This window comes from Suncus etruscus, chromosome 9 (genome assembly GCF_024139225.1).
Source record: "Suncus etruscus isolate mSunEtr1 chromosome 9, mSunEtr1.pri.cur, whole genome shotgun sequence".
Classification (NCBI taxonomy): domain Eukaryota; kingdom Metazoa; phylum Chordata; class Mammalia; order Eulipotyphla; family Soricidae; genus Suncus; species Suncus etruscus.
In genome coordinates, this window is record NC_064856.1 from 30,024,765 (window position 1) to 30,052,184 (window position 27,420).

Consider the following 27,420-nt stretch of genomic DNA (forward strand, 5'->3'; position numbering starts at 1 on the left):
CCGATTTTGTCCTTGATTCTGGAGACCAGCTCTTGCCAGGTATAGGGTTTTTCTCCCCTGGACTTCAGTCTTTCCCTGGACACCGGTCTAGGTGGACTCTATAGGGGTCAACAGGCTTTCCCCCTATCTCTCCCTACACTAATGGGAGAGGGCAGGCTGTTCTAGCACTGGTTTATATTGGGACAGTCAGTGGAAATATTTTCTCATTGCAGGGCAGGGTCCACCAAGGGAATTTTTGCCTTCCGTGTTCCTTGACAAATGTCTGAGGACATTTCTGCCTGTCACCTGAGAGAAGAGAAGGGGAGCAGCTGTGCATGCAGAGGACAAGGGTGCTGCCCAGTCAGCCCTCTCTGCAGTGAGCACTCACTGACTGAAACTACTGCTCTTTGCATTGTCTGTCCACTCCTGCCCCTGGATACCAAATCATTTAATTGGGAGAAAGTGGCAGAGCCTGGTGCCAACTTCACCCAATCCCAGTTCTGGAGCCTTCAAGGGGACCCTATGCTTCTCATGGCATGCTCTGATCTTGCCTTTGGTCATCCTGCTCGATCTCCCTCAATGTGGACAGCTCCCTAAAATTATGCAGTCATGTCTGCCCAAGGAAGGAGCCGTAGGGGGCACCACACCTGGTGTGTTTCGGGACCATATAGCTAAGGGTTGTAGTGGATCAACATGTGGCAAGCTCCATCTGCTGTCCTGTCTCCCCAGTCCACTCTCAAGTGCCCCTTGTTGGAAAATCTGAACCTTGTGCCTCCCTGAGCTGCCAGCTTTCTCTCTCTCTCTCTCTCACATGGAGCTCAGGATTGCACTTGGCAACACCGTCTCTTCCTCCTTCCCTTGCAGTTGTGGGCCCCCCCCCATCCCACCCCAGTTCAGCAAAAGACATGGGTATATGTCCCAGGCCCTCCATAGGCCTTATCTCTCCCACTCACCTAACTTCACTTCTTCACAGCTAACAATGTTGATGACCCCGGCATGAGTAATCTTGTCGAGATGCTGAGTTCCTATCCAGCCCTCATGCCAGCTGTTCACTCTCTTTATTTCAGCTGTCGTTACTCAAGTGCTTCTCTGCTCCATCTCTGTATGATCCCACCCATACCCAGAATTTCATCATTGCTGACACTAGGCTATGACCCACAAATCAGCTGCTCCTTTGCCATCTGTTGGGTTGTGAATATCACGCTCACAAATGACCTCATGGGCCTCCTGGGAAGCTGGCTCCATCTCAGCAATCACCGTGTCCAGCCTGCATAGTGGAGGGAGGAGCCAGACTGATGGGCAGCTCCATCTTAAAAGTGATGTTCATCCAGTCCCGTGCAATTTACCTGGTGTTCCCAGCAACCCAGCAGGGTGCAGTGACCTGACCCCTAGCTCCTGGCTTCTCTACAACTCTCAATCTTCTCTGCAGCCACAGTCCCCATATAAAACTATTGTATGGGGCCGGAGAGATAGCATGGAGGTAAGGCGTTTGCCTTTCATGCAGAAGGACAGTGGTTTGAATCCGGCATCCCATATGGTCCCCCGAGCCTGCCAGGAACGATTTCTGAGCCGGGAGTAGCCCCTGAGAGCGCTGCCAGGTGTGTGTCCCCCCCCCCAAAAAAGAAAAAAAACTATTGTCTATGGGTTGTAAGAGACTGGAGAGGTAGTGCTCATGCAGCACTTGAGAGGTCATGCTGTGGTGCTGTTTAAAAATACAGGATTTGGCAGTACCAGTGTGAAGGTCCTGGCCAGGTATGTGGCTGATCCCAGGCACCATTTGGTCCATGAGCATTACTGAGTGAGTCCCTTACCACTACTCCCTAAAGCAAACAAAAGTGAATTCCATCCATGATGGAATTCCATGGATGTGTAGGAATCTGCAGGAAATGACTGAGCTTCATGCTCCATCGAAAAAGCCAAGCTCCCCTTGGGGACCAGGTGGACTGAGCAGGCCCGTCTCCTCAGTGTCCCAGGCCAGGGCCTGGCTTCACCACTGTCTTCCACCTTCACTGCTCCTGCAGTTCACTGATGAAGTGTCCCTGCCCTGCCCTTCCCCTGGGCACTGGTCTCCTTCAGCTTTTTCATGCTGTCATCAAAATAACTCACTGCCTGGTAGCTGGCTGGTTGGAAGGCAGAAAGTTTGGAAATCAATGGTCTTGTTGCATTTGTCTTGTCACTACATCCTTAGGACTGGGGAACAGAACTTGGCTCTTTTTTATATTTGTTTTGTTTGAGGCACATAATACTCAGAAGTCTTTCCTGGCAATGCTCAGAGGACTATATGGGATGCTTGGGTCAGGTGAGTGCAACGCAAGCACTTTATCCACTGTACTACTGCTGACCCCAGACGTTTCTTCTTAAAATTTTTGTTTCGGGGCCACAAATGGCTGTACTCAAGGATCTCTCCTGGTGGTGCTCAGGGGACCTTATGGGCTGCTGAGGACTGAACCAACCTCAGCGCATGCAAGGCAAATGCCTCACCTGCTGTGCTATCTCTCTGGTTCACAACTTTAATCTCTATAAAGATTAGTGAGTGGTCAACATTCATCCAGAAAATTCTGGATCCCAGAGTAGTTCCAGAACGAAGGACACCAGCTGCGTGGGCAGGACCAGTTACAATAGTATGAGAATCATCTGAACATTTCTTGGAAGATCAGTTAAAACCCGGGTGAGTGGCAACACAGCAAGGGAAGGGCAAAGCATGTACAACCTTGGCAGAGACTTCCACTGACCAGAGATAACCCTCCAGATTGGACTTACCTGGAACTAATGTAGAACAATAATTGGACAATACTACTATTTTTATACATTATTTTTAATCAAACAAAAAGGGGAGTAATGTTACTGTATCTTTAAGAGGTAATAATGCTATAAAATGTTCCCCTCATGGAGTGATGCCTCATGGAGTGATGGCACAGTAGTAGGATGTTTGCCTTGCATGCAGCTGACCCAGGATGAATGTTGGTTCAATCCCCTGGTGTCCCATATGGTCCCGCTCGCCAGGAGCGATTTCTGAGCTCATAGCCAGGAGTAACCCCTGAGCACCATGAGATGTGGCTCAAAAACCAAAAAATAAAATGTTCCCCTCTGTCAACAGATTTGGAAATGCCCGCTCCCCCAAACTGTCAACAGTATAAAAATGATGGTTAGAGGGGAGGCAGGCAAAAGCCAAGGGAGAGCCTACAGAAAGAAACCAGGGGAGAGTCATCAGGCTGGGGAAGTTCCAAGCCCCTTCCTGCAGGCTTGGCTCCTCTCCCCTTCCCTTCCCCTCCCTTGCTCAGTCCCTCTCTTCCTCCCTCTCTCTCCCTCAGCAAACATTAGGTGAGCATTAAGACTACTTTCTTCCTCCTCCTCTCTGTTTCCTTGAGCTGGAGGTCCTGTGGGGGAGGTCCAGGTCACCCCTCCCCTCCCCCAATACAACAAGAGACACACCCACCAAGGTTTGGTTCTTGAATGTCTTTTTTACTGAAAAAATCATTCATAAATTAACATACAAAAATGTACAAACATATGAGAAAATAATGTGACAACGGTCTGGAAATTATTTTTTCAAACATCTTTAGATTTCAGTGCAAAAATGTATACCCCTGGCACTTTCAAACAAAAAAAATGAGCTAAAAAAAAAAAAGGAAAAAGAAAAAGGAATACAGAAGTCAAAAACAAAAACAAAACCAAAAACAAAAACCCAAACCCAAAAAGTCCTGATGGCGAGTGAGCTATGAAATCCAACAGTGTCAGGGAGGCTGAGCTGGGGTCATCACCCACAAGGTCACTGCTGGCTGCAACAGCAATGGTACAGGAGCTCAGATGACTCTGTACCGTATTTTTCACTATATAAGATGCACCTAGTTTTTAGATGTTCTCCTCCCCTGCACTCAGGCTTCAGCTCCTGGTGGCATTCGCTCTATAAGACGCATCTTTTGGGGGGGGGGGGGTGTGTCTTATATGATACAAAAAATACGGTTTTTTTTTTGTTTTTTTTTTTATAAAGAACCCCACTCCCAAAAGGCTGCGTGGAAAGGAGGAACCTAACCTCACTTTTGGTCTCACCACTCAGCTGCCCAAGATACAGGGACGCCTGTTGCTATTTACTGTGCTCTCTCCACATAGGATTTCACAGCACTGTCCATACAGGGTGCCTAGCAGCAAATTTCTAACTTCTGCATCTGCCTGACATAGTGGGAAAATAGCATATAGTGCCCATTCAGAAATTTCACACTGGCAGGGTTTGAAGAGACAGTTTCAGCAGGGAGGGCACTCTTGCATACCACCAATCTGAGTTCGATCCCCAGCATCCATATGGTCCCCCAGTCCCAGCCTGCCAGGCAAAAGTCCTGAGTAGAGTCAGGAGTATCATCAGGTGAAATATAAAACAAAAAAGCCACCAAATTTAAAAAAAGAGATTACATGCTGAGGGAGAAGAAGGAAAAAATGCAAGTTATGTATGACAGCAAGGTAGTTTTAAAACCTGGCTTTTTCCAAGTACTAAGAATAATTTTTTCTTTAATTCTAGAATCAACATGAAAACAAAAAGAGTCACAAGTTTTAGCCTTTCGCCAACAATTTGGTTTTGATTGGAAATATATTAACAGAAAGCTTCGATAATTTCACAATAGAGCCAGGTGAACACACATCATTAGCCAACCTGTCAGTCTGTCTGGCACATTCTTCCAGATGACATCATGATTTTTGTCACACTGAAGGCAATTCTCAACCCGTACTGGCCATAGAGGAGACTAAAACCAGTTGAGGGGGGTGGGGGGGGGGGCACAGGCCAGGCCAACAGAAGGAGGGGAACAAGGGTGAGAGAAATAAATCAGTATTGCTCGATGCACCATACATCAAAGAAAAAATGACCCCTGGCTGTGTGCCCGAATGAAGGTCTTTAAAAAGCATGAAATGCTCAACGTTCTTTTCAAATATATGATACAACTTACCAGCACACTCAAGGGCAGAGGTCTGCTCTCTCATAGGCACTGATAAAGGCTTGATAACATGATTTATTTTCTCAAGAACAATTCAAATGAAAAGAGAAGAAAAACAAAAACAAACAACCCTCAAACAGAAAGCAAGGCCCGGTCAATCACTCCCACAGCTCGTGGGGATCATATGTCCATGGAACCAGCACATGCAACAGAAAACCCCAAACACACATCTGTACACACAAAGAGAATTCCCCCACACACCCATGTAAACCATGAAAATCAAGAAAGTTGAAGGCAAACAAGGTAATTAAAACAAAAATAGTACGCTTTCAAGCGTATTCCCAATCATGATATAGAAAGATGCTTTGTGGAAAAGAACGTGCTGGGGGGGGGGGGGAGATGGTGTTTAGTTTTCCTGGAATTTCACCAATGTCAAGGGGAGCCCAGAACTGAGGGATTTGGCTCAGAAACAGGGGTGCATGGGTATAAAAGCAGCAGAGAACCTGCCTTGGCCAGCACGTGGGGGTGGACCCAGGGTTTGCGCGTTGCTGGCACCTGGAACTGGCAAATTCAGTGCCAACTGCTCTGCTGCAGGCTGACCTCCAGCTAGCCCGCACAGGTCACCTGAACTCCCCCAAATCAGCTGCTCGTGTTTCTACGTACTATTCAAATCACCAAACCCAAACAGGGAAATAACTCAAAGGAATCTTGCCGGTGACTTAGGCACAAGATTTTAGAAACTGTGGCCAAGTTCCCTAAGAGCGAAAAGGAGAGAGAGAATGGAATGAAGAACAGATCAACCTCCACCTTCTTCTCGATGATGGCAGGACAAAAATGGGAGGCATAGCTGGGCCCTGTGCCCAGGGTGGAGGGGTTTTGGGTGGGTGAGCTGGGAGGAACCCAACTGCCCACCATCAATAGCCTCCTGGGGCGGGGGAGTGGTTCAACAGGCCTTACATGCAGGAGGCACCGGTGGGAGCTCTAGCACTGCAGTCCCCTGGCAGTCCTCCTGAGCACCAGCAGGACTGACTCCCGAGCACAGCACAAGGAGTAAGCCCCAAGCACCACCAGATGTAGTCCGAAACCCTATAAAAATCCAAAACCAAACCCTGGGGTGCTGGCCAGGGAAGAGGAGTCCAGAGAAAAAGCCCAGGGAACTGTGTGTGGAGGGGGGCAATGGCTGGACTTGGCAGCCTGTAGGAAGATTTGGGCTCTTTTCTTTTTCCTCCAGTATCCTGGGGAGACCTTCCTTGCAACCACCACCCCGCCTTCCAAAGTGCTACCAGGACTTTGGGTCTGATACTCTGGAGCTGTATTCTAGCTCTGCTCCCTTGAACCCAGTAAATGACCACATATACAGACCCTTGGTCAGAAACAGGGCCCGCTGCGTAAATCAAAATTTTTTTAAAAAGGCGTTTTACATGGCTTATGTACAAGTATACTTCTTCAAGAAGTGATTGTTATCCTCTATGTCTCTTTCCCAGTCCCCCCGCCCCCACCCCATCCATCCCCACCCAGAGTAGGTCATTTAAAAAAGGAGACAGAGAGACAGACAGACGGACGGACGACAGACGGGAATCAAAGAAAGCTGACGGTTGAGGAATGGAACGTGGAATTTCTGGGTGCACCTCCACGCACAGCTGCCCCCACCCACACTGCGATCTGCCTCCGGGCTTCGAGGCTTGAGAAGCTCCAAAGGCTATTCGTGGGTGTGGGGTCCGTGCTGTGCATTTGGGCAATCTCATCTCCCCTTCTGGAGTCGGTGGTAAAGATGGGCGCTGAGCAGGTGGTGGGGGGAGCAGTGGGGGAGACTGGTGCAAGTGGGCAGCCCCCGAGCCAAGACTGGATGGTGACGGGCACCCAGGGAAGGTGTGTTGTGCGAGTGTGTTTGCTCGCCCATGGTTGTCTCCACACACGCAGGGCACCTCCTCCGGCTGCTACCTTGACGGTGCCAGGCCGAGTACATGTGGTGTGGTGTGGCATGGCGTGGCATGGCCCCGCCTTGCTCAGTAGTCGCTCACCTGAGCCAGCTCAGGGGTCAGGTTGACCGTGATGTTCTTATACAAGGCGTCATATGTGACATTTGCCAGATAGTTGAGGTTGCTGAGACCGTCCAGCCCCTGGCGCTCCCGAGACTTCCTCAGCAGTGCATACCTGTGCCAGGAGAGAGGGGGGAGAAAGTATTAAGGGGGAGAGCCAGGCTACTAGGACAACAGGCATGGGGCAGGACCAATTCAGAGGTGGGGCCCTGAGCTACTTCATGCAATGCTTTTGGTTTTCTTTTGTTTGTGTGTGGTTTGGGGACCACACCCAGCATCAACTCAGTTGTTACTCTGAGTTTGGCACTCAGAAAATTATTCCTAGCAGGCTCTGGGAACCATATGGGATGCCGGGGATTGAGCCCAGTCAGCCTTGTGCAAGGCAAATGCCCAACCCGCTGTGTGATTGCTCTGGCCTCCTGAGATGTTTTTATGTAGCCCATTATTTTGCTTGTCTGTCTGTCTGTCTGTCTGTCTGTCTGTCTGTCTGTCTGTCTGTCTGTCTGTCTGTCTCTCTGTCTCTTTAACAGACTGACACTGGTAATGCCACTGGTGTTAATCAAGCCACATTCAAATGGGTTAAAGAAAGAGTTAAAGAATTAAGCAAAGGGGCTAGGAAAGCCTGCACTGCATGAAGGAGCCTGTACTGAGGACCCCCAAGTACCCCCAGTGTGGCCTCAATCCAAACTTCAATATTCCCTCCAACCCCCTCCCCAAATCCAAAGGAAATAAATGCAAGGTGGTAAAAGATCAACCAGGGACAGAAAGACATAACAGCACTGAGACAAGAGCTCAGGGTCCAGACAACCCCTAACCCCCTACAGGCTCCCCATGAACCAGACAACAAAGCATCTCATGTCCGGTGCAAACACACCCCCAGTTCCAATGGTCTGACAGAGATAAATTGAGGATGGCATCTGTGGCCATGCTCACAGGTACATGAGGAACCTTTCAGAACTGTAACTGCAGAGAAATTGGCCTGCCGGGATTTCCTGAAGTTCCCCTGCGTTCAGTTAACAAGGCCAGATTAGTGGTACCCAGGATGTGTGGGGTAACCTCTAAGAGCAGCCCTGAGCATCCGAGAGATGGTTCCACATCAAGACCTCCCCACACACACACAATAGTTTCTTTTTAACTCCTACTATCAAATATTGCACTGTGGGCTTTTTGTTTGTTTTTGTTTTAAGGGCATACCCAATAGTGCTCAGAGCTTACTCCTAGCACTGCAATCAAGAAATCGGAGAAAAAAAAAGGGGGGGGGGGCCGGAGAGATAGCACAGTGGCGTTTGCCTTGCAAGCAGCCAATCCAGGACCAAGGGTGGTTGGTTCGAATCCCGGTGTCCCATATGGTCCCCCGTGCCTGCCAGGAGCTATTTCTGAGCAGACAGCCAGGAGTAGCCCCTGAGCATTGCCGGGTGTGCCCCCCCTACCCCCCCCCCAAAAAAAAAGAAATCGGAGGACCGGGCCCGGAAAGATAGCACAGCGGCGTTTGCCTTGCAAGCAGCCGATTCAGGACCTAAGGTGGTTGGTTCAAATCCCAGTGTCCCATATGGTCCCCCGTGCCTGCCAGGAGCTATTTCTGAGCAGACAGCCAGGAGTAACCCCTGAACACCGCCAGGTGTGGCCCAAAAAAACAAAAAAAAAAAACAAAAAAAAAAAGGAAATCGGAGGACCATATGGGGTGTTGGGGATCAAACCTGGGTCAGCTGTATGCCGGGCAAGAGCCTCATCCCCACATTGTACTATATCTCCAGGCACCAGCACTGATAGTTTGATTTTACTCCCAAATCTCCCAACCATCAGAGGGACAACACGAATGGCACCAACCTTCCAAGGAACTGAACTTCTCCTCGATGATGGTGAGGGATGGACTTGTACTTGCCTGTGTCCCCTTCAGGCCTGCTCACTGAGTAGCCTGCATTCTGCACCCTGTACCAAACAGAGGGAAGGGGGTCTCTGGTCAGTCCAGGGCCTTACACACAAGCACACATGTTGTGTTAAATAATTAGCGATGGTGCTGGATGGAGATGGATGGATGGATTTTTCCCTGCCATCCCAGGCCACGTGGCTCCACAATCCCCATTCAGCTGGAGGGTCCCAAGTTTAGGTGAACGGCAGAATCAGACTCATCCAGAGACAGGCATCAGGAAGCATCAGCTTTATTCATGCCCTATCCACCACATGTGTGGCCTATATCATAACCTTTTAAGCATTTGCTATTCTTAGTTTGCCCTGCATCTTAACTCCTTTCAGCCATCTTCCATTTGACCTCCATGCTGGCCAAAGACCAAAAGGACCCAAAAAGGGCCTAATCCCCTGGGTCAAAGGCCTTATCTACCTTTTCCAAGACCCCTCCCAGGAACGGGCGGGGTCTTGCAGGTAAGGTCAAGTTACCTAGGGAGAAAGGAGGGATGAGGCTTCACACACACACACAGGCAGGCCATAGTCCCAGCTCACCCCACAGCGCCAGGCGTAGCACCAGGCCCAGCATGCCAACTGTCAGGGTTATACAAAAGGGGCCCAATGCCAAAGGAAGTGGCCCCCAGACCTGTGAGCCCTGCAGGGTTACCACCCCCCCACCCCTGTGCTAAGTTAAGTCTCTCTGAGTTGTGCAGGGTCATTAGGAAATGAACAGAAAGGAATCTTTGATTGAAGCATCTCTTCCCTGGCAAGAAACAGCACAAGGGCTGGTCACATGCTTAGTATGTGAGAGGCCTGGGTGAAATCAGGGACCACATGGTCTTCCAGAGCCAGGAGCAGCCCTGAGCACAGGCAGGACATGGCCTCCAGAGGAAAAAAAGTCACGTCCCTCAATAAAATGGGCAGCCATGGGGATTCAGGCTTTAGACTCCAAGCCAGAAAGCTGATGCAAGGGCTGAGCATGGGATTTGCAACAGGGGCTCTGAAAGGCTCCCTGAAAACTGAGCCAGGAGTAGCTCTCTAGGATTCCAGAGGACTGAGTGTGGGTCCAACCCAAACCAGCAAAACTTACCTATGATCTACTTTACATCAACTGAATATTTTAAAACTAGCAAATACTACTTTGTAAGTAATAACAACCACATACTTTTTCTTGTTTCAAACTCAGAAAATAAACAGGTGAAAATCCTTTACCCTGTTCCATATCAGGTTACTATTTACTTATTCTATAAAATTATTACTTTATTTGTACATATAATCACTAATACTTGGTTCTTGCTTTGAGGAGATTCTAATAAAAATAAAAATGCTATGAGTGTAGGAACATCCAGCACATGTCAAAGACTTCACTCAAAAACACACACACACACACACACACACACACACAACCAGGGGAATTATTTCATCATTTTATACTGATCACATGAAAATTATATTTCTGCTATAGTGATTTATTAATATTTAAAAAGACATTAAAATTTGGAGCCGGAGAGATAGCATGGAGGTAAGGCGTTTGTCTTGCATGTAGAAGGATGGTGGTTTGAATCCCGGCATCCGATATGGTCCCCCGAGCCTGCCAGGAGCGATTTCTGAGCATAGAGTCAGGAGTAGCCCCTGAGTGCTGCCAGGTGTGACCCAAACCCCCCAAAATTTAATTAATTTGGGGGTGGGGAAGATGGCAAGGTAGATTGAAGCCTTGTGCTCCGGGAAGTTTATGTGGGCCCAAACAAAAATAAAACAAGTTGGGGGGTTGGGAGGTACGTTTAGACTCTGTGTAGGTGATTAGATCCCAGCAGTATTCAGGTGACCAGGTAAAACCAGGGATTGGATTCCCCCTGCTCTTTTAGTCAATTTTACCTTTTCCCCTATTTCTTTTGTTTGGGGATCAAACTGACAATCTTATGGGTTACTCTTGGCCCTGCACTCCTTTCGGTACTCAGGGGACTATATGGAATGTTGATGATCAAAACCGGGTTGACTGATTGCAAGGCAAACACCCTACCTTCTGTTCTATCACTCTGGCCCCCTTTCCTGGATTTTCACCTTTGAAATGTGACTACGAGGGCATTTTGAGAAGACTCGAGCTAGGACATACCTATTCCAGAGGTCATCATCCTCTCCACCCCAACCCCAGAAGGCATTGGGGAAGCCATTGATCTTGCGGAACTGCTCCACCGTCAGGCCACTCACTCCTCCGAAGAACTCTGTGTAAGGAAGCCTGTAAAGGGGACAGAGCATGAATATGAACGTGAACACTGGAGGAACGGTCTTTCCCCAAAGAGACCATCACGCACAAGGGTCTTAAGAACACTACTGCGTGCCCAGAACCACCAGGAACTGTTTCCTTAGGCCAAAGATATCAGCAGGTAGCTGAGTGATTTGTTTTTGGGGTTTGGGAGGCTTATCTGGCAGTGCTCAGGGGCTATTTCTGGCTGAAATCACTGGGACCCCTGATGGTACTCAGAGGGCCATCACATAAAGTGGCCACATACAAGACAAACACCTCATGGTCTAGCTCACAGATTTTTGGGCAACGTTTTTGAGGAATAATTGACAAAGCAAATCATTCAGGCATCTTACAGTGCATCATTCAACTGTAAAGATAATACAGTGGGGAGGGTGTTTGCTTTGCATGTGGCTGAGCCAGGTTTCATTCTAAACATTCCCTATGGTCCTTCATGCATCTCCAGGAGTAATTCTAACCCCTGAGCACTGACAGGTATAGCTCCCACTCACCCCAAAATGTGGATCCTTCAGTGGTTTTCAATACTTTCATGGAATTGTGTGAAGAAGACCACAATCAAATTCTATGTATGTTATTACCCCCAAAAGAAAACTGGTGCCCATAAACAGCCACTCCACCCATACTCCACCCCAAACCAATATTCCCCTGGATTCTATCTTAATAGACTTGCTAATTCAGTACTCATACACAGAGTGGTTTCTGAAGGTTTCTTTGGCCAGCATCCACTGTCAGGTGGTGGCCATAAGAGTTGGAGCTGGCTATATAATGCAACCATGCCAGCCCCTCCATCCTTTAAGGGGTAAATCTCTGTAACCAGGAGCAGGTGATACTCACAAGTACATGTATTTATCCAACTTAGTGGCAAAGTGCCTTGGCATCTGTCCACATCCATAATAGTTCCGGTCACTTTCTGGGATGTGGTCCACATCGTGAAAGATGAGGCAGTCCCAGTCCAAGTCCTTCATGGCCTCTTGAAAGCCAACATTAAAGAGCATGGCTCGGTTGAATGGTTGGGTGCCAACCTGGGAGGAGGGAGGAGAACCTTGTCTTGAAAAACAACACTTGAAGCAAGATCTCCTGAGCCTTTAGTGAGCTGAGCTGAAGGTTATTGAGACCAGGGTAAATGAGATCAGCCCACTCAGCCTGGCACCACAACTGGACTTGTGGACTTAAGTTTCTTCAGAATAAAAACAACAGTACCCCAAGGCGACAGAATGGAACATTAAGGCAACATTTGCAGCTCCTTATGGGGTGAACTTCCAGGGCCTGGAGCTAGAGTCACATCTCCAAAGCAGCATCAGGAAAAGGTGGCCTAATGTTTTGGGTCAGTAAAAATCTGTGCTGAGGGGCTCAGCCCAGGAACTGGGATGGCTCTGGGCCTCACCCCCAACCCCAGCTACCCTCAGGTGGATCACACACTATATAGCCTCTAGATATATGACAACCAAAAAGGACATGTACTTGTTCAACCACATAGAAGGCAAAGCGCAGGCGCTGGCGTTGCAGCATAGGGATGAGGTGCCTGAATAGGACCGGAAGATGCTCATGGCGGTTCCGGAAGGGGATGAGAATTGCCACCTGCAAGAGAAGATGACATTGGGTTAGCCCTCAAAGTCCAGGGTTTGTAATGAGACATTATTCTGCAGGGCTCACTATCAGGATTCACCCTGGTGGGGGATACCTGGTCCTCAACTCCCACCCTGTGAGTACCCATGTCAACCATGCACCATGGTCTGATGTAGCAGGACGAATCTACTGCATACCATAACCCTGGGAGGGTGCAATTTCTACACCAGAGCCCAACATCTACACTGCAAATAAAGCCACAGAGAAGTGTGTACACCATTAAGACAGCTGTGCAGAGTGTGACCTTCTATAACCTGTGTCATGGCAGATATTGGGTGGGTCATGCAGCGTTGGGTTCAAGTTGTGCTGGATAACTGTTTCCTGATCAGTCCTCATGTCTCCAAGGACTGGCAAGTAGACAAGAAATGTGACAGGAACAGGCCTGGCTGCGATGACAAGCCTGAACCACTTCTGCTATCTGCTTAGGAGACTCATGTGGCAGAGCAAGGTTCTATCATTTGTGGTCTGGCAATGGAAAAGCACATACTAGCTCTAATCAGAGAATCAAGGAGAGCTCAGGGTATGTGACAGTGGTACCTGAGTCAGCCTCATACCAGACCCAACCCTACTTCCACCCAATTAGCCCATTAGTGATTGGCTAATATTCCTAGAAGACAAATGCCTCCTGCCAACAATCAGAAGGAAGGAGGGAAGACAGAACAACACAAGCCAAATTTGGATCAGAGGCATCCCATGGTAGCACTCACCTTCCACCGGGCCACACAGTCCGATGGCTCCCAGTGGCCTCCCAGCTTGATGCTGGAGTCTCTGGAGAAGAGCTGGTGGATGGCATCCATTCCAATCTCGCTCATGTTGATATCTATTGGGCCCTCTGAACAGAGAGGGGAAGGGCATAAAAATGGGCCAGGAAATGACTGTTTTTCCCATAACGCCCTGGGAATGCTCTCTGGACAGTGGTGCTCTGCGCATGGACAGGGACAGGGGAGGTGCCTCATCTCGGCTTCCCAGCTCTCAGCACCCGACCAGACACAGTTAACAAGAGTGAATTGGAAAGACTGGGGGCACCGGGGCAGTGAGAGAAACTGAGATGTGGTTAAAACATGTTTTGAACTTATTCTATTTCCCATAATTGCTTTATTAAAAATCACCATGAAATCAGTACTTTTTAGATTTTTAGCTTTTGGACCACACCTGAAAATTCTCAGGGCTTTCTCCTGGCTCTGCACTCAGGAATTATTCCTGGGTGCTTTGGGGACCACAGGGGATGCCAAAGATGGGACCTGGGTTGGCTGTGTTCAAGGCAAGCAACCTCCCCACTGTGTGGGCTACTGATTTACTTTTTAAAAGATAAAACACACCAGGGACCAGAGTTACAGCACAGTGGTAGGGCATTTGCCTTGCATGTAGTTTACCTGTAATGGACCTGGCATCCCATATAGTCCCCCAAACCTGCCAGGAGTGATTTCTGAGCACAGAGCCAGGAGTAAACCCTGAGCAGTGCTGGGATAAAGAGATAAAACACACCAGACCCTATTTTCTTGAGGACCCTATTTTCTTAACCCCAGGTTGCCAACGAGCATATGCCAAGGAAAGGGAGGGACAGCTGGGGAGAAAGAAAGAAATGTGGGGGATACAGGAAGCCCAGAGAAGACTTGTAGGAAGTAAAGGAGGGATATCTACACAGAAAGCCAGTGACCCCAAAAGCACAGTGGTCAATGCTGTCCCCCTGGGAAAACCAACCACTCCTCTCCACCACCACCTCTTTCCTCTCCTTTCCTCCTTGCCACCTGCAGACAGAAAAGTTCATTGGGGCTCAACTTACTCATGGAAGGGAGCCTCTCGGGGCAGGTGCCATTTGCGAAGTAGGTGAAGTCCTCAGGGAGGAAGGTGGTGGTTTGCAGGAAGGTTTCGCTGTGGTTCAAGTCAAGAGAATAATCTGAAGAGCGAAGGACAAGGGAGGCTCAGCTGGGGAACTGCCACCAACCCTGTGATTCTGTTTTTGTTTGTTTTGGGGCCATACCTGGTGATGCTCAGGAGTTACTCCTGAATTTACTCAGAAATTGTTCCTGGCTTGGGGGACCATATGGGATGCTGGGGGGATCGACCTTGGAACGTCCTAGGCTACTGCGTGCAAGGCAGACGCCTTATGCCACTGTTCAGGAGCCACTGCTCCAGCCCCTGTAATTCTGGAGGTGAAAACAACACCCAGGTACTACTGTCACCTGCTTTCTGGGCCACAGTGTTGGAACTGGGAGGCCTGAACCCATTGTGTGCCCCAGTCCTCAGCATTCTTTCTCTACCCGGCTGAGCCCATCCTTATGGTGGTATGGTCTGAGGCATTAGTTTAGTTTTGGTTCATTTTGGGGGCCACACTTGGCAATACTCAGGGGTTGAACCCAGGTTGACTGAGTGCAAGGAAAGCTCCTACCTCGGTGCTATCTCTCCAGTAGAGCTAGATTATCCCAACAGGTAAAGATACACCTTGCACCAACGGCTGACTCTAGGCTCTCCTCGATGCTTCTAGCCAACCACTGCCAGCAGCCTCCAATTAATCCCATACTCCAATTTTAGGTCTCATCCATGAGATCTTTTTTTCTCTTTTTCTTGGGTGTGGCGCGAGAAGCAATAGCTGGCAGTGCTTAGGGTTTACTCCTGGCTCTGCATTCAAGGATCAATCCTGATGTGTTTGGTGAACTATATGGGATACTGGGGATCGACCCAGTTGGCAGCAAACAAGCTCGTTACTCACTGCACTCTCGTTCTGGCCTCTCTAATCTATCTACCCACTCCCTCTGAGTAAAGTTTACATTCCTCCCTGCCCTCAGCATATTCCTTTTTCCTGTTGCCCAGCCGTTGCCCCATGATGATCAGACCATGTGCTGCAAATACTACTCAGAGCTAAGGAGCCAGGAAAGCCAAGATTCCTCTTCCTTTCCTGCACATTTTTTCCTGGAGTCACTTGCTTTGTCCCACCAGCTTGCCAAGTTCCAAGGGGAAGAACGACTGACTCAGCACAATGCACCTTCCCAGTACAATGAATTCCTCCTGCATCCAATCCTGGTGCCCAATTCTTTCTGCACTGCACTGTAAGACCATGCTAGCCTGCAAATGTAAAGGGCTCCCAGATCTGCCATGTGGGGTGTAAGACAAGCAATGTGGCTAAGCAATTCCCCCTATGGATTGTGTAAATAACCCAAAGTCCTGCCAACGAGGCTTATTTGAACCAAGTGAGACATGTGTAGGACCGCAGAACCTAACACTTAACATGAGGAATCCAGAGGAAAGTGTGCTCCATCCATCTGCCCAGCTGCTCAGGGACCTGTGGGGGTCCCTTCTTGGGTTGCTTTGGAGAGTGGGCATACTGTGCGTGGGCTCAGAAATCAGCATTTGCTCTTTGCAAAAGAGAGAAAAGAGGAAGTCCCAGTTTGGTGCTTGTAGTTCTCAGGTGCTGCTAGCAAATGGGCTAATTCAGATGTGGCCAGTTCTTTTAAGAATTTACCTTCTGTTTGAGAGGCCATACTTCCCCTTCAGTTCCCAAACACTACAGAGCAACTGATCTGCCATGCTGCAAAGAAACCTCACACTGCACAGCAGCTTTTAGTTCACCTCTGAACTTAGAATGAGATGAGAAAGAGAGAGAGGGAGAGGGATGGGGAAGAATGATGGGAGGGAAGGGGAGGGGGAAGAAGGAAGGGAGGGAGAGGGAGAGGGAGGGAGAGAGAGAGAGAGAGAGAGAGAGAGAGAGAGAGAGAGAGAGAGAGAGAGAGAGAGAGAGAGAGAGAGAGAGAGAGAGAGAGAGAGAGACAGAGAGAGAGAGAGACAGAGAGACAGAGAGAGAGAGAATTTTAGGATTGGAGGAGAGTTCAGAGGGATAGGACATGTGCATGCTCAGAGACCCAAACTTGGATCCCCAGCCCATATTCCTCCAGCCATGCCAGCATCTCGCTGTGACCAGGTTACCTACCTCCTTACCCACACTCACGCAACCTGTGCACTGAACTATCAATCAGGCCTGCAATGCATGTAGGACCAAGAACCACTGAGAAAAGCAATCCCCCCACCCCAATGGATAGAGGCTGGAGAAGTAAAAGGCTAATAGGGGGCTGATTTTGTATGGGGGAGTACTAAATTCGATTCCAGGCACTTAATAAACCTGACCAGTGCTGGATGTGACCGCAAAACAACAAAAATTTCCTTAATCAAAATATACACATTTTAGGGCTGGAGAGAAAGTGTGGAGGTAAGGCATTTGCCTCGCATGCAGAAGGTCAGTGGTTCGAATCCCAGCATCCCATGAGCCTGCCAGAAGCGATTTCTGAGCATAGAGCTAGAAGTAACTCCTGAGCACTACCAGGTGTGACTCAAAAAACAAGCAAACAAAACATATGTGTGTGTACACACACACACATTTTAGGGGCAGTGGTACAAGCAGTAAGGCACTTGCCTTGCATCCGCTAACCAAGGACAGAGCATGTTTTGATCCCCCGGCATCTCATATGGTCCCCCAAGCCAGGAGCGATATTTCTGAGCGCATAGCCAGGAGTAAAACCCTTGATCGTCACCAGGTATGGCCCCAAAACAAAAACAAAAACAAAAACTACACACACACTTTACACTTTAATTCTTACTTGCCCACTATATGCCCAAAATGATTGGCAGTAATAATCAAAACTAGTAATAAACATCATCAGTATAAAGTTGCTGGAAAACATTAAAGAACAAGACAGACCAATCACTAATGTTGGGCCAAATAAATAAAATCTTGGGATTTATTTATTTATTTAGTTAGTTTTTGGGTCATACCCGTTAGTGCTCAGGGGTCACTCCTGGCTGTCTGCTCAGAAATCGCTCCTGGCAGGCACGGGGGACCATATGGGACACCGGGATTCGAACCAACCACCTTTGGTCCTGGATCGGCTGCTTGCAAGGCAAATGCCGCTGTGCTATCTCTCCGGGCCCAGGGATTTATTTTTAAAATAAAAGTCAGCACAGGTCTATCTAATCACCTGGAATGTTTTGCCTCTGGTTCCATTTTGGGAAGAGTTCTTTTTAAAACAAGACATAAAGAAAGCAGTTTTCTCTGAAATGTTAAAATCTGGTGAGGCACATAATCTTTTATAAAAATAGTTAAAGGCTGTATGGTCCCCAGAGACTGCCAGGAGCGACTTCTGAGCATGGAGCCAAGAATGGCTGCTGAGTGCCACCGGGACTGAGCCAAGAACCAACCAACCAAACAAACAAACAAACAAAAAAGTTAAAGGCAAAACCTTGATTAAGGAACAAGCTCTATTGGTAACAGAGTTTGTGATAGACAACTAGCCCCCATCACTCTTTTCTCCCTTTTGTATGACTAATGCTTGTTGGCAAATAGAAGCCACTGGTTCAAGTTCTCTCCCCTTCCTTGTCCATTGCTGCTTTGTTTAGCTGAAAAACTTTCTCCCAACCTGGATGAGAGGACAGAGCGAGGCTCAACAGGCTGAGCAAAGGCTTCATTCACATGCAGAAGGTCTGGATTCAAAGAAGAGTACCACATGGTCTCCTAAGCACCCACCCAAACCTGAGCCAGTGAAAGAACAGAGGGAAAAGCATCTGTCTTGCATGCAGCCAAACCAAAATTCAATCCCTAGCACACAATATCATCCTGAGCCCTGCAAGGGCTCCCCAAGCATGGAGTCAGAAGTAATCCCTGGGCCCGGAGAGATAGCACAGCGGCGTTTGCCTTGCAAGCAGCCGATCCAGGATCAAAGGTGGTTGGTTCGAATCCCGGTGTCCCATATGGCCCCCGTGCCTGCCAGGAGCTATTTCTGAGCAGACAGCCAGGAGTAATCCCTGAGCACTGCTGGGTGTGACCCAAAAACAAAAAAAAAAAAAAAAAAAGAAAAAAGAAGTAATCCCTGAGCATCATTGGATGTGGCCCTAAAACCTAAACAAAATCGAACAACCACAGAACAAAATGAAACCTAACCTGAATGAGGCTGACCTCCCAAACCCAGTAACATGCAGGACTAACCCACAGACAATCCAACACTGGGGCACGAGTAGAACAAAAACCTGGGTGATGTTCAACTTTACTTCCAAAAGCCATATTTTTGTTTTTTGGGTTTTTTTTTTTTGCCTGATTTGGTAGTTTTGGGGTGACCCCTATCTATACTGAAGGGTCACTCCTGCTGGTGTTAGAAATTAAACCCAGGTCTCCTGCGTGTAAAGCCTGTGCTTGAGCCTGTTAGACTCTCTCTGGCCCCAAGAAGCCACTTTTATGGTCTGTGGCAACAGTTGAATGACTTGGTTGTGATGAAATAGAAAATGGCTGAGTTTCAAGATCTAAGTGATGGCACAGCAGTAGGGCATTTGCCTTGCACATGGCTGACCCAGAATGGACCATGGTACATACAATCCCCCATTTATTACACCACCACCACTACATGTCGCTCAGAAACCAAAAACATACCATCATGCTCAGCTGTAAGAGAAATCTAAGAAATCTAACCGATCCCTTGCTGATGGTATGAATACATTTTTTAAATCAAATATCAAACTGCTTCCAGAAATAGCATTCCAGGATGTGGTTTTGCTGGTGGTGTTGTGAGCCAGTGGTAGTTGACCTTTCCATACCTGCAGACAAAACCCCCACCACCACCACCGCCGCAGGCTAGAGACTTTTGTCTGGAAACCACTTTGTAGTTTTATACAAGTAGTTTTCTATGGGGTTACCAGTCCCCACAGCTCTGCTCCCTAGGAAGTACAAGGGGTTAAACTGTTATTCACTTTAAGTACTGTTAGCCAAACCCAGCAAGAGGTTCCTAAAAGAGCTTCCCCCCACATTAAAAGACTTCACCAAACTTCCCCTTTCGTCCCATCAAATATAAAGAGCCTGGTCAGCAAGATATTCAATGCTGAGTGTATGATCTACATGCAGGAGGCATATACTGGACCTTCAGCACTGCGTAATACCCCAAGCACAGCCAGAAACAACCCAAGGCACAGAACCAGCATAGTCCCAAAACATTGCCGAGTGCTGGCCCCAAAAGAAGAATAAAATAATATCAAACTCAGTACATGATCTTCAGAGCACTGCAAGGAGTGAATCCTGAGCACCTCTGGATCTGACTCCCAAATCATGAAATAATAGCGGGTCAGAGTTACAGCACAGCAGGCAGACCATTTGCTTGTTGTATGTGACTGACCTGGGTTTGATCCCTAGTGTCTCGTGTGGTTCCCTAAGTCCCCAGGAGTGATTTCTGAGCTCAGAGCCAAGAGGAATTCTTGAGCACTGCCAAGGTGTGGCAATAAAATAAAATAAAAATAAAAATAAGGGCCCGGAGAGATAACACAGCGGTGTTTGCCTTGCAAGCAGCTGATCCAGGACCAAAGGTGACTGGTTCGAATCCCGGTGTCCCATATGGTTCCCCGTGCCTGCCAGGAGCTATTTCTGAGCAGACAGCCAGGAGTAACCCCTGAGCAACACTGGTGTGGCCCAAAAACCAAAACAACAACAACAACAACAACAACAATAATAATAAAATAAAAAATAAAATAAAATAGGACCAGAGAGATAGCACAGCGGTGGGGCAATTGCTGACCCGAGATGGACCCGGATTCGATCCCCGACATCCCATATGGTCCCCCCCAAGCTTCCCAGGAGTGATTTCTGAGTGCAGAGCTATGAGTAACCCCTAAATGCTGCCGGCTATGGCCCCCAAAAAACACTAAATAAATAAAATAAGTACAGGTGGGCTGTAAAGACAGTACAGCAGGCAGGCCTATAAATAAATATTTTTTTTTTAAAAGATTCAAACCAAACTTCCCTCTCTCACCCACCTGAGTCGTTGACGCTGCTGTTGCGCCTGGCGTATGCACTCCGCACCACCTGCTCATAAACCTGTGCTCCAATTGTCCTCACGTTGTCTCGGATCAAAATGCCTTGAGCTTGCATCATGAAGAGGTAGGTATTCACTGCAGAAAACACAAGAGGAGGAAAGGTGAACTCAAAAGAGCCATCAAAACAGCACAAGCTGGGCTGGAGAGAGAGTACAGTGGGGATGGCGCTTATAGTTGACCAGGTTTCAATGCCTGGGGCCCCATATGGGTCTCTGCTTAGCGCCAGGAGTGATGATCCCTGAGCAAAAGAACCAGGAGTAAGATCTGAGCATCGCTATGTGACACAAAAATAAAAACAAAGAAATCACAAACGGGAACTGGCATAACAGTAAGACAGGTAAGAAAGACAATTGATTTGCTTGTAGCCAACCCAGGCTCAATCCCCAGAACCCAATATGGTTCCTCAAATCCCTCCAAGAGTGATCACCAAGCATACAGGCAGGCAAAAATAAGCCTTCACACCAAAATGAACAAACAAAACACATAATCAGACAAAACTATGTGACCTTAGGTTTTGTTTTGAAACTTCCCAGGCCCTACAGAGGCCTTACAGTTTATATCTGGGCTTATTACTGTGAGAAACCAGCACTCTATGGGTAACTATTATCTCAGAGGGTCCTGAAAAACTAAATACAAGAAAAATATATGAGTATCTTTTTGGTTTTGGTTTGGGGTGGGGTATACCAGCAGTGCTCAGGGGTTACTCCTGGCTCTGCACTCAGGAATCACTCCTGGCTGGGCTTGGGGACCCTATAGCATGTCAGGGATTGAACTTGGATCAGCATGCACTATGTACTGGCATACATGCCCTATACTAAGAGTCCTATGGCTCCAGCCCTATATGTATTCATTAGATACCTGATTCATCTATTTTGTTAGACTATCTGTTCTAAGTTCCTCTTTTCAAAAATCTATGACTAGACTCAGACAATAGACTACCAGCCATTCTAGCAACTGAAAACCCTCAGATGGAGGGCTGGGCTTGGTAATCATTGAGAAGAGACAAAATAAGGCTCCAATTGCTGGGGGGGGGGGGGGGCTTTGAATAGAAAAGAAATATCAGCAGCACTCAAACTCACCCAGCTCAGCCCCAAGCCCACAGCAATGAGGAAAACAGTGGGCAGTTAGAGGCCCAAGTTTGTTAACCCACTTAACAAACCATGATTCAGGGGCCAGAGTGATAGCACAACAGGGAAAGTGCTTGCTTTGCATTTGGCCAATCCTCAGCATCTCATATGGTACACCCTTGAACCTGTCAGGAGTGATCCTTGAATTTAGAGTCGGGAGGAAGCTTGGAGCACTCCCTAATGTGACCCCAAAACAAAAACCAACTGCCCAACCCTCTGAAGAAGACCTGCTCTGTTTCCCCAAGTCTTTCTTCTCTATAAAACTAGATCACAAGCACAACATTATTTCTATAATCTACTTAGAATCATAAATGCTATACCAGCTATTATCAAGAACTGCTAAAGGCTCTTGAAAAACAGATTCTTGGGCCAGAGTGATAGCACTGTGGTAGGGAGTTTGCTTTGTATGCTGCCAACCCGGGATAGACCTGAGTTCGATCTCTGGCATCCCGTATGGTCACCCAAACCATATGGAACGATTTCTGAGCAGAGCCAGGAGTGTAACCCCTGAGTACCACGAGGTGTGGCCAAAAACAAACAAATCACAGCTTCTTAGCCAACTGTTCTAAGTTACCTCCTCCCCCCTCTCCCTTAAAGGCTGAAACGTGGATGCTGAGGCTCAGAGAGGGGCACTTTATACCAGTAAACACCTGAACTTTTGGCTGATCTCCAGCCCAGCCCTGGGCAGGTACATGACCATGACCTGGATTCCCCTGTAGCTGGAATCTACTGACCTTGGTTCTGGCTCTTTGACAAGATTTATTTGGCTGAGACAGTTTCCTCATTACTAGCAGTGTCCTGCACATAATGGGCAGTAATAGAGACTAAATGGATAAAGGAGGAGTTGACTGACTAAGCTATAGTATTCGATGTCTGTTCCTGTGAGAGGGTTGGAGGGGTCACACTCTCAGCGTTGCAAACCCAGGTGGTCAATAGAGAAACCCTGTTGGCTTTACAGAGACTTGAGGTCACCTCTCCCAGATCATTCCAGGGATCTCTCAATGCAACACCTTCTCTCCCTGCATCCCCATCTTTTGTGTTTTTCTAGCTTCCAGGTCAGGAAACCTCGAATTCTCGATACAAACAGGAGGGTTTTTCCAGAACAGCCCTCAAGTTCTTTCTTTTGGGTCCTGGAGAGCTCTAAAAACTTCCTTAAGAACTCTGATTCCATGTCCCTTAGGGAGGCCATTGAACACGCAGTGATGCCTCACCACAATGAGAACATTTGGGTGGCTGCTCTGAGACACTGCCAGCCTGCAGATGGGAGGTGGACCTCAGGTGGAAAGGAGTTCCGGGACTTTTGTGGGGGCCACACTCACTGAAGACCCCATGGTGCAATGCTTCATCTCACTTATTCACAACTATCCCAAGAAGGAAGTAGCTCTCTACTCACTTCCTGACTTCACCACAGATGAGGTAGACATTTAAACTGGGGCCCCTGGGTACTTAATCACCAACCTCAATGCCTCAGTCATCCACATTTAAGTCTTCTCTTGCTCAAAGATGCCAAGTACGTTCGTGGCTTAAAGGATTCTCCTAGGAGATTGCTGGTTCTTGATCTGCCTAAAGCTGCCCGGTGAAGCCTTTTAAACTACAGTGTTCACTGCTTGCTCCAGCTGTAAGGCTTTCCACCTGGCTGGTGGTGCTCCACAAACCTCTCTTCTTAGTGAACTTTCAGAATCCCAGTTCACAGGCTACGGCCTGTCTTCCCCTCCTCAAACTGCTATGACTCTCTTTCAGGCGATGACAAATTCAACTTTTTAATTTAGACTTGGTTCAAGTCTGCCAACAACTTCCTCCCATGTCAGTCTTGTGCTCCATTTATCAAGTGTACATAAAGCTGCTTCTTATTGATGCCTTTTCTAATTAACCAAGGGAATTGGCATCATGTGGAGGAAAAATTAATAAAGGGCTGAGGAAATAAACAAAGCCAAAGAAAAGTGCTGCCAAACCCATCCTCCCCTTCCACACCAACCCAGGCCTCCAAGGGCGTGAATGAAGGAAAGTACAGTTGTTTTTCAAAGAGGGTTGCTGGTAAACAAGGTAACACACACATGGCATGACGAGGGAAAGTACAGTTGCTTTTCAAAGAGTTGCTGGTAAACAAGGTTACACACACACACACACACACACACACAAACGTACATCCCAAGTAAGCTTGCTGGATGCCAAGGCCTTTTACCCTTGGGTGGTCAGGCTGCCAATGCATTGCCCGGCTCTGAATCATGCAGCTGGTGGCATGAATCAAAATACAGGCCCTCTCAAGTGTCCCTCTGGAATATGGCTACTAAATTTAGCCCACGGCTTCAGCTTCCTCATGCCCACTTGCGCACATGGACACGCATGTGCACACCCCCTTCAATTAGAAAATCTCATTTAAGAGTCATCTCCATCTTCTTTTTATTACCTTGGATAAGAAAGAAGTCCTGACTCAGGGATCACTGACCCAAGGTCACGATAGAATGAAAACTCAGATGAGGTAACATACTCCAGAACATTTTGCCAGAGTTTTGCCATAAGACATGGGACCTTGCAGTAAAATAGTTCTGATTCACAAGAGCAAGAGCTGAATCCCATTTTCTGTTTTGTTTTGGGGTTTTTTTTGGGGGGGGGGGCACACCCTGTGGTGTTCAGGGTTTTCTCCTGCCCTATGCTCAGGGGTCATTCCTGCCGGTTTTAGCAATCACATGGGATGCCGAGGTTCGAATCCAGTTTGGCCACATGCAAGGCAAATGCCCTACCACTGTGCCATCATCGCTCTGTCCCCTAAATCTCATTTTTAACAACAAAACTATCTTTCAGCTGAGAACTACATGTTGCAGTATGAAGCCAAACAATCTGAAAATGAGTAATAGAATGTGGAATATGTCATAGGCTCATTCCCATGTGGAAAACTCTAAACTGTCATTTCCTGTCAGACCAGGCTGGTGACTAAGCACTTACTGACATACTGATGAGAAAAAGAAAAAAAAAAAAACCGGAATTACCCAGGCCCAGTGTCGAGGAAGGATTTCTTTGGCCCATGATGCAGGAGAGAAAACTCTTAAGTACTGTGGTATTTAATGTCTCCAAAATTCCTGCTCGGATGCCAGCTATTAGCAGCCTGCCATTTCCGGGAGCAAAATGGGTGGGGTGTTTCCTGCCCTGGGACCCTCACGGGCTGTGAGGCAGATCCTTTCTAATCCCGCTCCCAACATCAGAAAGACTATGAACTTCCCCATTAGAATTCTGGTCAGTTCTGTGAGTCAACAGCACCATTTTCACTTGAACACACACATTAATAAATGACTGACTCATAAAAATTCCTCAGGAGATAGTGAACCAGCATTCCATATCAGGAGCTCAATAATCTAGTAGTGGTGGGCCCCTGGAGAGCCAGCACCAAAGTCCAGAATTCCTTTTTTTTTGGGGGGGGTGTCACACCTGGCAGTGCTCAGGGGTTACTCCTGGCTCTATGCTCAGAAATTGCTCCTGGCAGGCTCGGGGGACCATATGGGATGCAGGGATTTGAACCACCGTCCTTCTGCACCTAAGGCAAATGCCTTACCGCTGTGCTATCTCTCTGGTCCAGCCCCCAAGTCCAGAATTCCTTTTCCTCATCATTTGTGTTCTCTTATGTCTGCTCTGTGACTTAATGCCAAGAACCACAGGCAGAAATGCCAGCTCTTTTCTTGTCCTTTTTAGTGATTTTGTTTTGGGGCCACATTATTAGATGCTCAGGGTTAACTCCTGGCTCTGCTGAGGGATCATCATGGTGGGCTCAGAGGACCATATAGGGGTGCTGGGGATCAAAATTGCTCTTGTCATGTACAAGGCAAGTGTAATATCACCCACTGTAACATTTCTCTGGCCCCTTCCCATCTATTCTTTAGTCTGTGTCTTACTGGCAGCCACTGGAATTCCCCTTCCCTGGCCCACTTCCTCATTCATAAGCATCATTTGGGAGGATGTTTTGTCCGCTCCCCGACTAAAACTCAGTGCCCCAGAGGGCAGGGATGTAATTTCCTTCCATTGCCCACCCCCTCTGCTAGAACAGTGTCTGGGACAGGGAAAATGCATGAAAAACATGTATGAACCAACAGCAAAAACATCAAACAACAGTCTTCAATATTTGGCCAAGTCCAGGTGGCAGAGATGTGGGGTTCTAGGCCATCCCCTTTATGAGGGGAACCAAGATTGCTATCAGCTAGCTGGGCTGCTCTGCACTCACTTATTCCTAAGAAAAGCTCAACAGTGGTGCTGGAGTGATAGCATATTGGGTAGGGTGTTTGCCTTGCACACAGCTGATCCAGGACCCAGATTTAATCTCTAGCATCCCATATAATCCCCCAAGCCTGCCAGGAGCAATTTCTGAACATAGTGCCAGGAATAACCCCTCAGCACCGCTGGGTTTGGCTCAAAAACAAACAAACAGAAAAGCTCAACAATTCTTCTGACCAGACAAGCTGCCAGACTCATCTCCCTCTCCTAGTGTTTTCATACTGGTACTATGACGTTATCTTGTTTTCTTTGCAACCTTCCTTAATATAATGCACAAGTCATTTAAAACCTCCTGCAACATTCTGAGAAAAGGAATACACTGGAGAAGAACTAAACCCCCTCCAAAGAAGACCAGCTAAAAATAATACTGCACATTTATATGGATAGAGGGGGGGGGGGGAGGAATCATTCAAATAGCCCGAACTGAAAAGAATCACCAAATCCACTTCTAATAGTTAAAATAGTCTAGAACTGGAGACAGTATAGCAGGTAAGATATTAACTTGGCATACCATTAGGTCTCCGGAGCTTTTACTGAGTGATATCCATGAAAGAGGCAGGAGTCAACTCCAGGAGCCTCCAAGTGTGGACCCAAAACCAAATTAAACAAGCAAACAAAGGTTGACTCTAAAGTAGAAGTAGCAGCCTTTGCTTTTTTATTTTTTTCTTGGTGGTGGAGTCAGTCAAGCAAACTGGAACTGATGGTGTTTGCAAGGAAGAGTGACTGTGAAATCCCACAGTGAGGCAAGGTGTCTGCAAAATGTTCTCTAGAGGATTAGAGGCAGTGAAGAAAACCCAGTGGAGGGGCTCAGAGGTGTCAAGAGTGGCTTGAATGAAGGGGTTGAAATCTGCAGGGCAAAAAATACCTGAGGTGACTGAAAGACAACAGGGCCGATCACTGGGGCTTTACGTGTTATATTTAGGGGTCTGGCCTGGAAGAAACAGTCCCGGGTCACATTTCTAGCACCCCTGAGTCAAATCAGCAAATTCGCTTCCGACTCTCAAAGCTCATGGCTGAACTGCCTTAGTCTCGAGATGGAAATTCCTCATAGGATTCAGAACTCTGGATGAACTGAGCTGGGTCCCAAGAAGAGAACCCCTCATGGGCACAGAGTGCAGTGTCCAGACATGCCCCGTGTCAAGCCTCTGCCCATGAAGTAGCAATAGAACTGAGCCAGCCTGATCACAGCTTGCACGTAGAATAAATGGAGACTTCCAGGAATGAAGTTTAGTTCTTAGAATCCTACCCACAGGGGGTGAGTGCTGGGCAGAGCACATGAGCAACGGAGAGTGAGCAAATGTGTTGTACTTACTGTATTTGGTGAGGGTCTATTGGAGAGGCACTTGCTAGAACCATGAATCTTTGTTCTAAGCAACCTCACAGACAAGACAAAGTGGTCTGAAACAAGGTCATGAACATTGCCAGAGGGCTGGAGAGATAATACAGTGGGTAAAGGTGCT

At 47.8% G+C, this 27,420-nt stretch overlaps 1 protein-coding gene across 1 annotated transcript in view; it reads right to left on the reverse strand.

Annotated features, from left to right (window-relative positions):
- Positions 1-6,883: 6,883 nt before the first annotated feature.
- Positions 6,884-27,420, reverse strand: part of B4GALT5 (beta-1,4-galactosyltransferase 5) — a 68,523-nt gene continuing 47,986 nt past the window's right edge. The window contains exons 2-9 of the mRNA XM_049781344.1: positions 20,514-20,648; positions 14,518-14,631; positions 13,442-13,566; positions 12,570-12,686; positions 11,943-12,130; positions 10,959-11,081; positions 8,771-8,872; positions 6,884-7,058 (exon numbers count right to left, since the gene is read on the reverse strand). Of these exons, the coding sequence (XP_049637301.1) occupies positions 6,911-7,058; positions 8,771-8,872; positions 10,959-11,081; positions 11,943-12,130; positions 12,570-12,686; positions 13,442-13,566; positions 14,518-14,631; positions 20,514-20,648 (1,052 nt within the window). The 3' untranslated portion in view covers positions 6,884-6,910. The remainder of the gene's footprint in view (positions 7,059-8,770; positions 8,873-10,958; positions 11,082-11,942; positions 12,131-12,569; positions 12,687-13,441; positions 13,567-14,517; positions 14,632-20,513; positions 20,649-27,420) is intronic.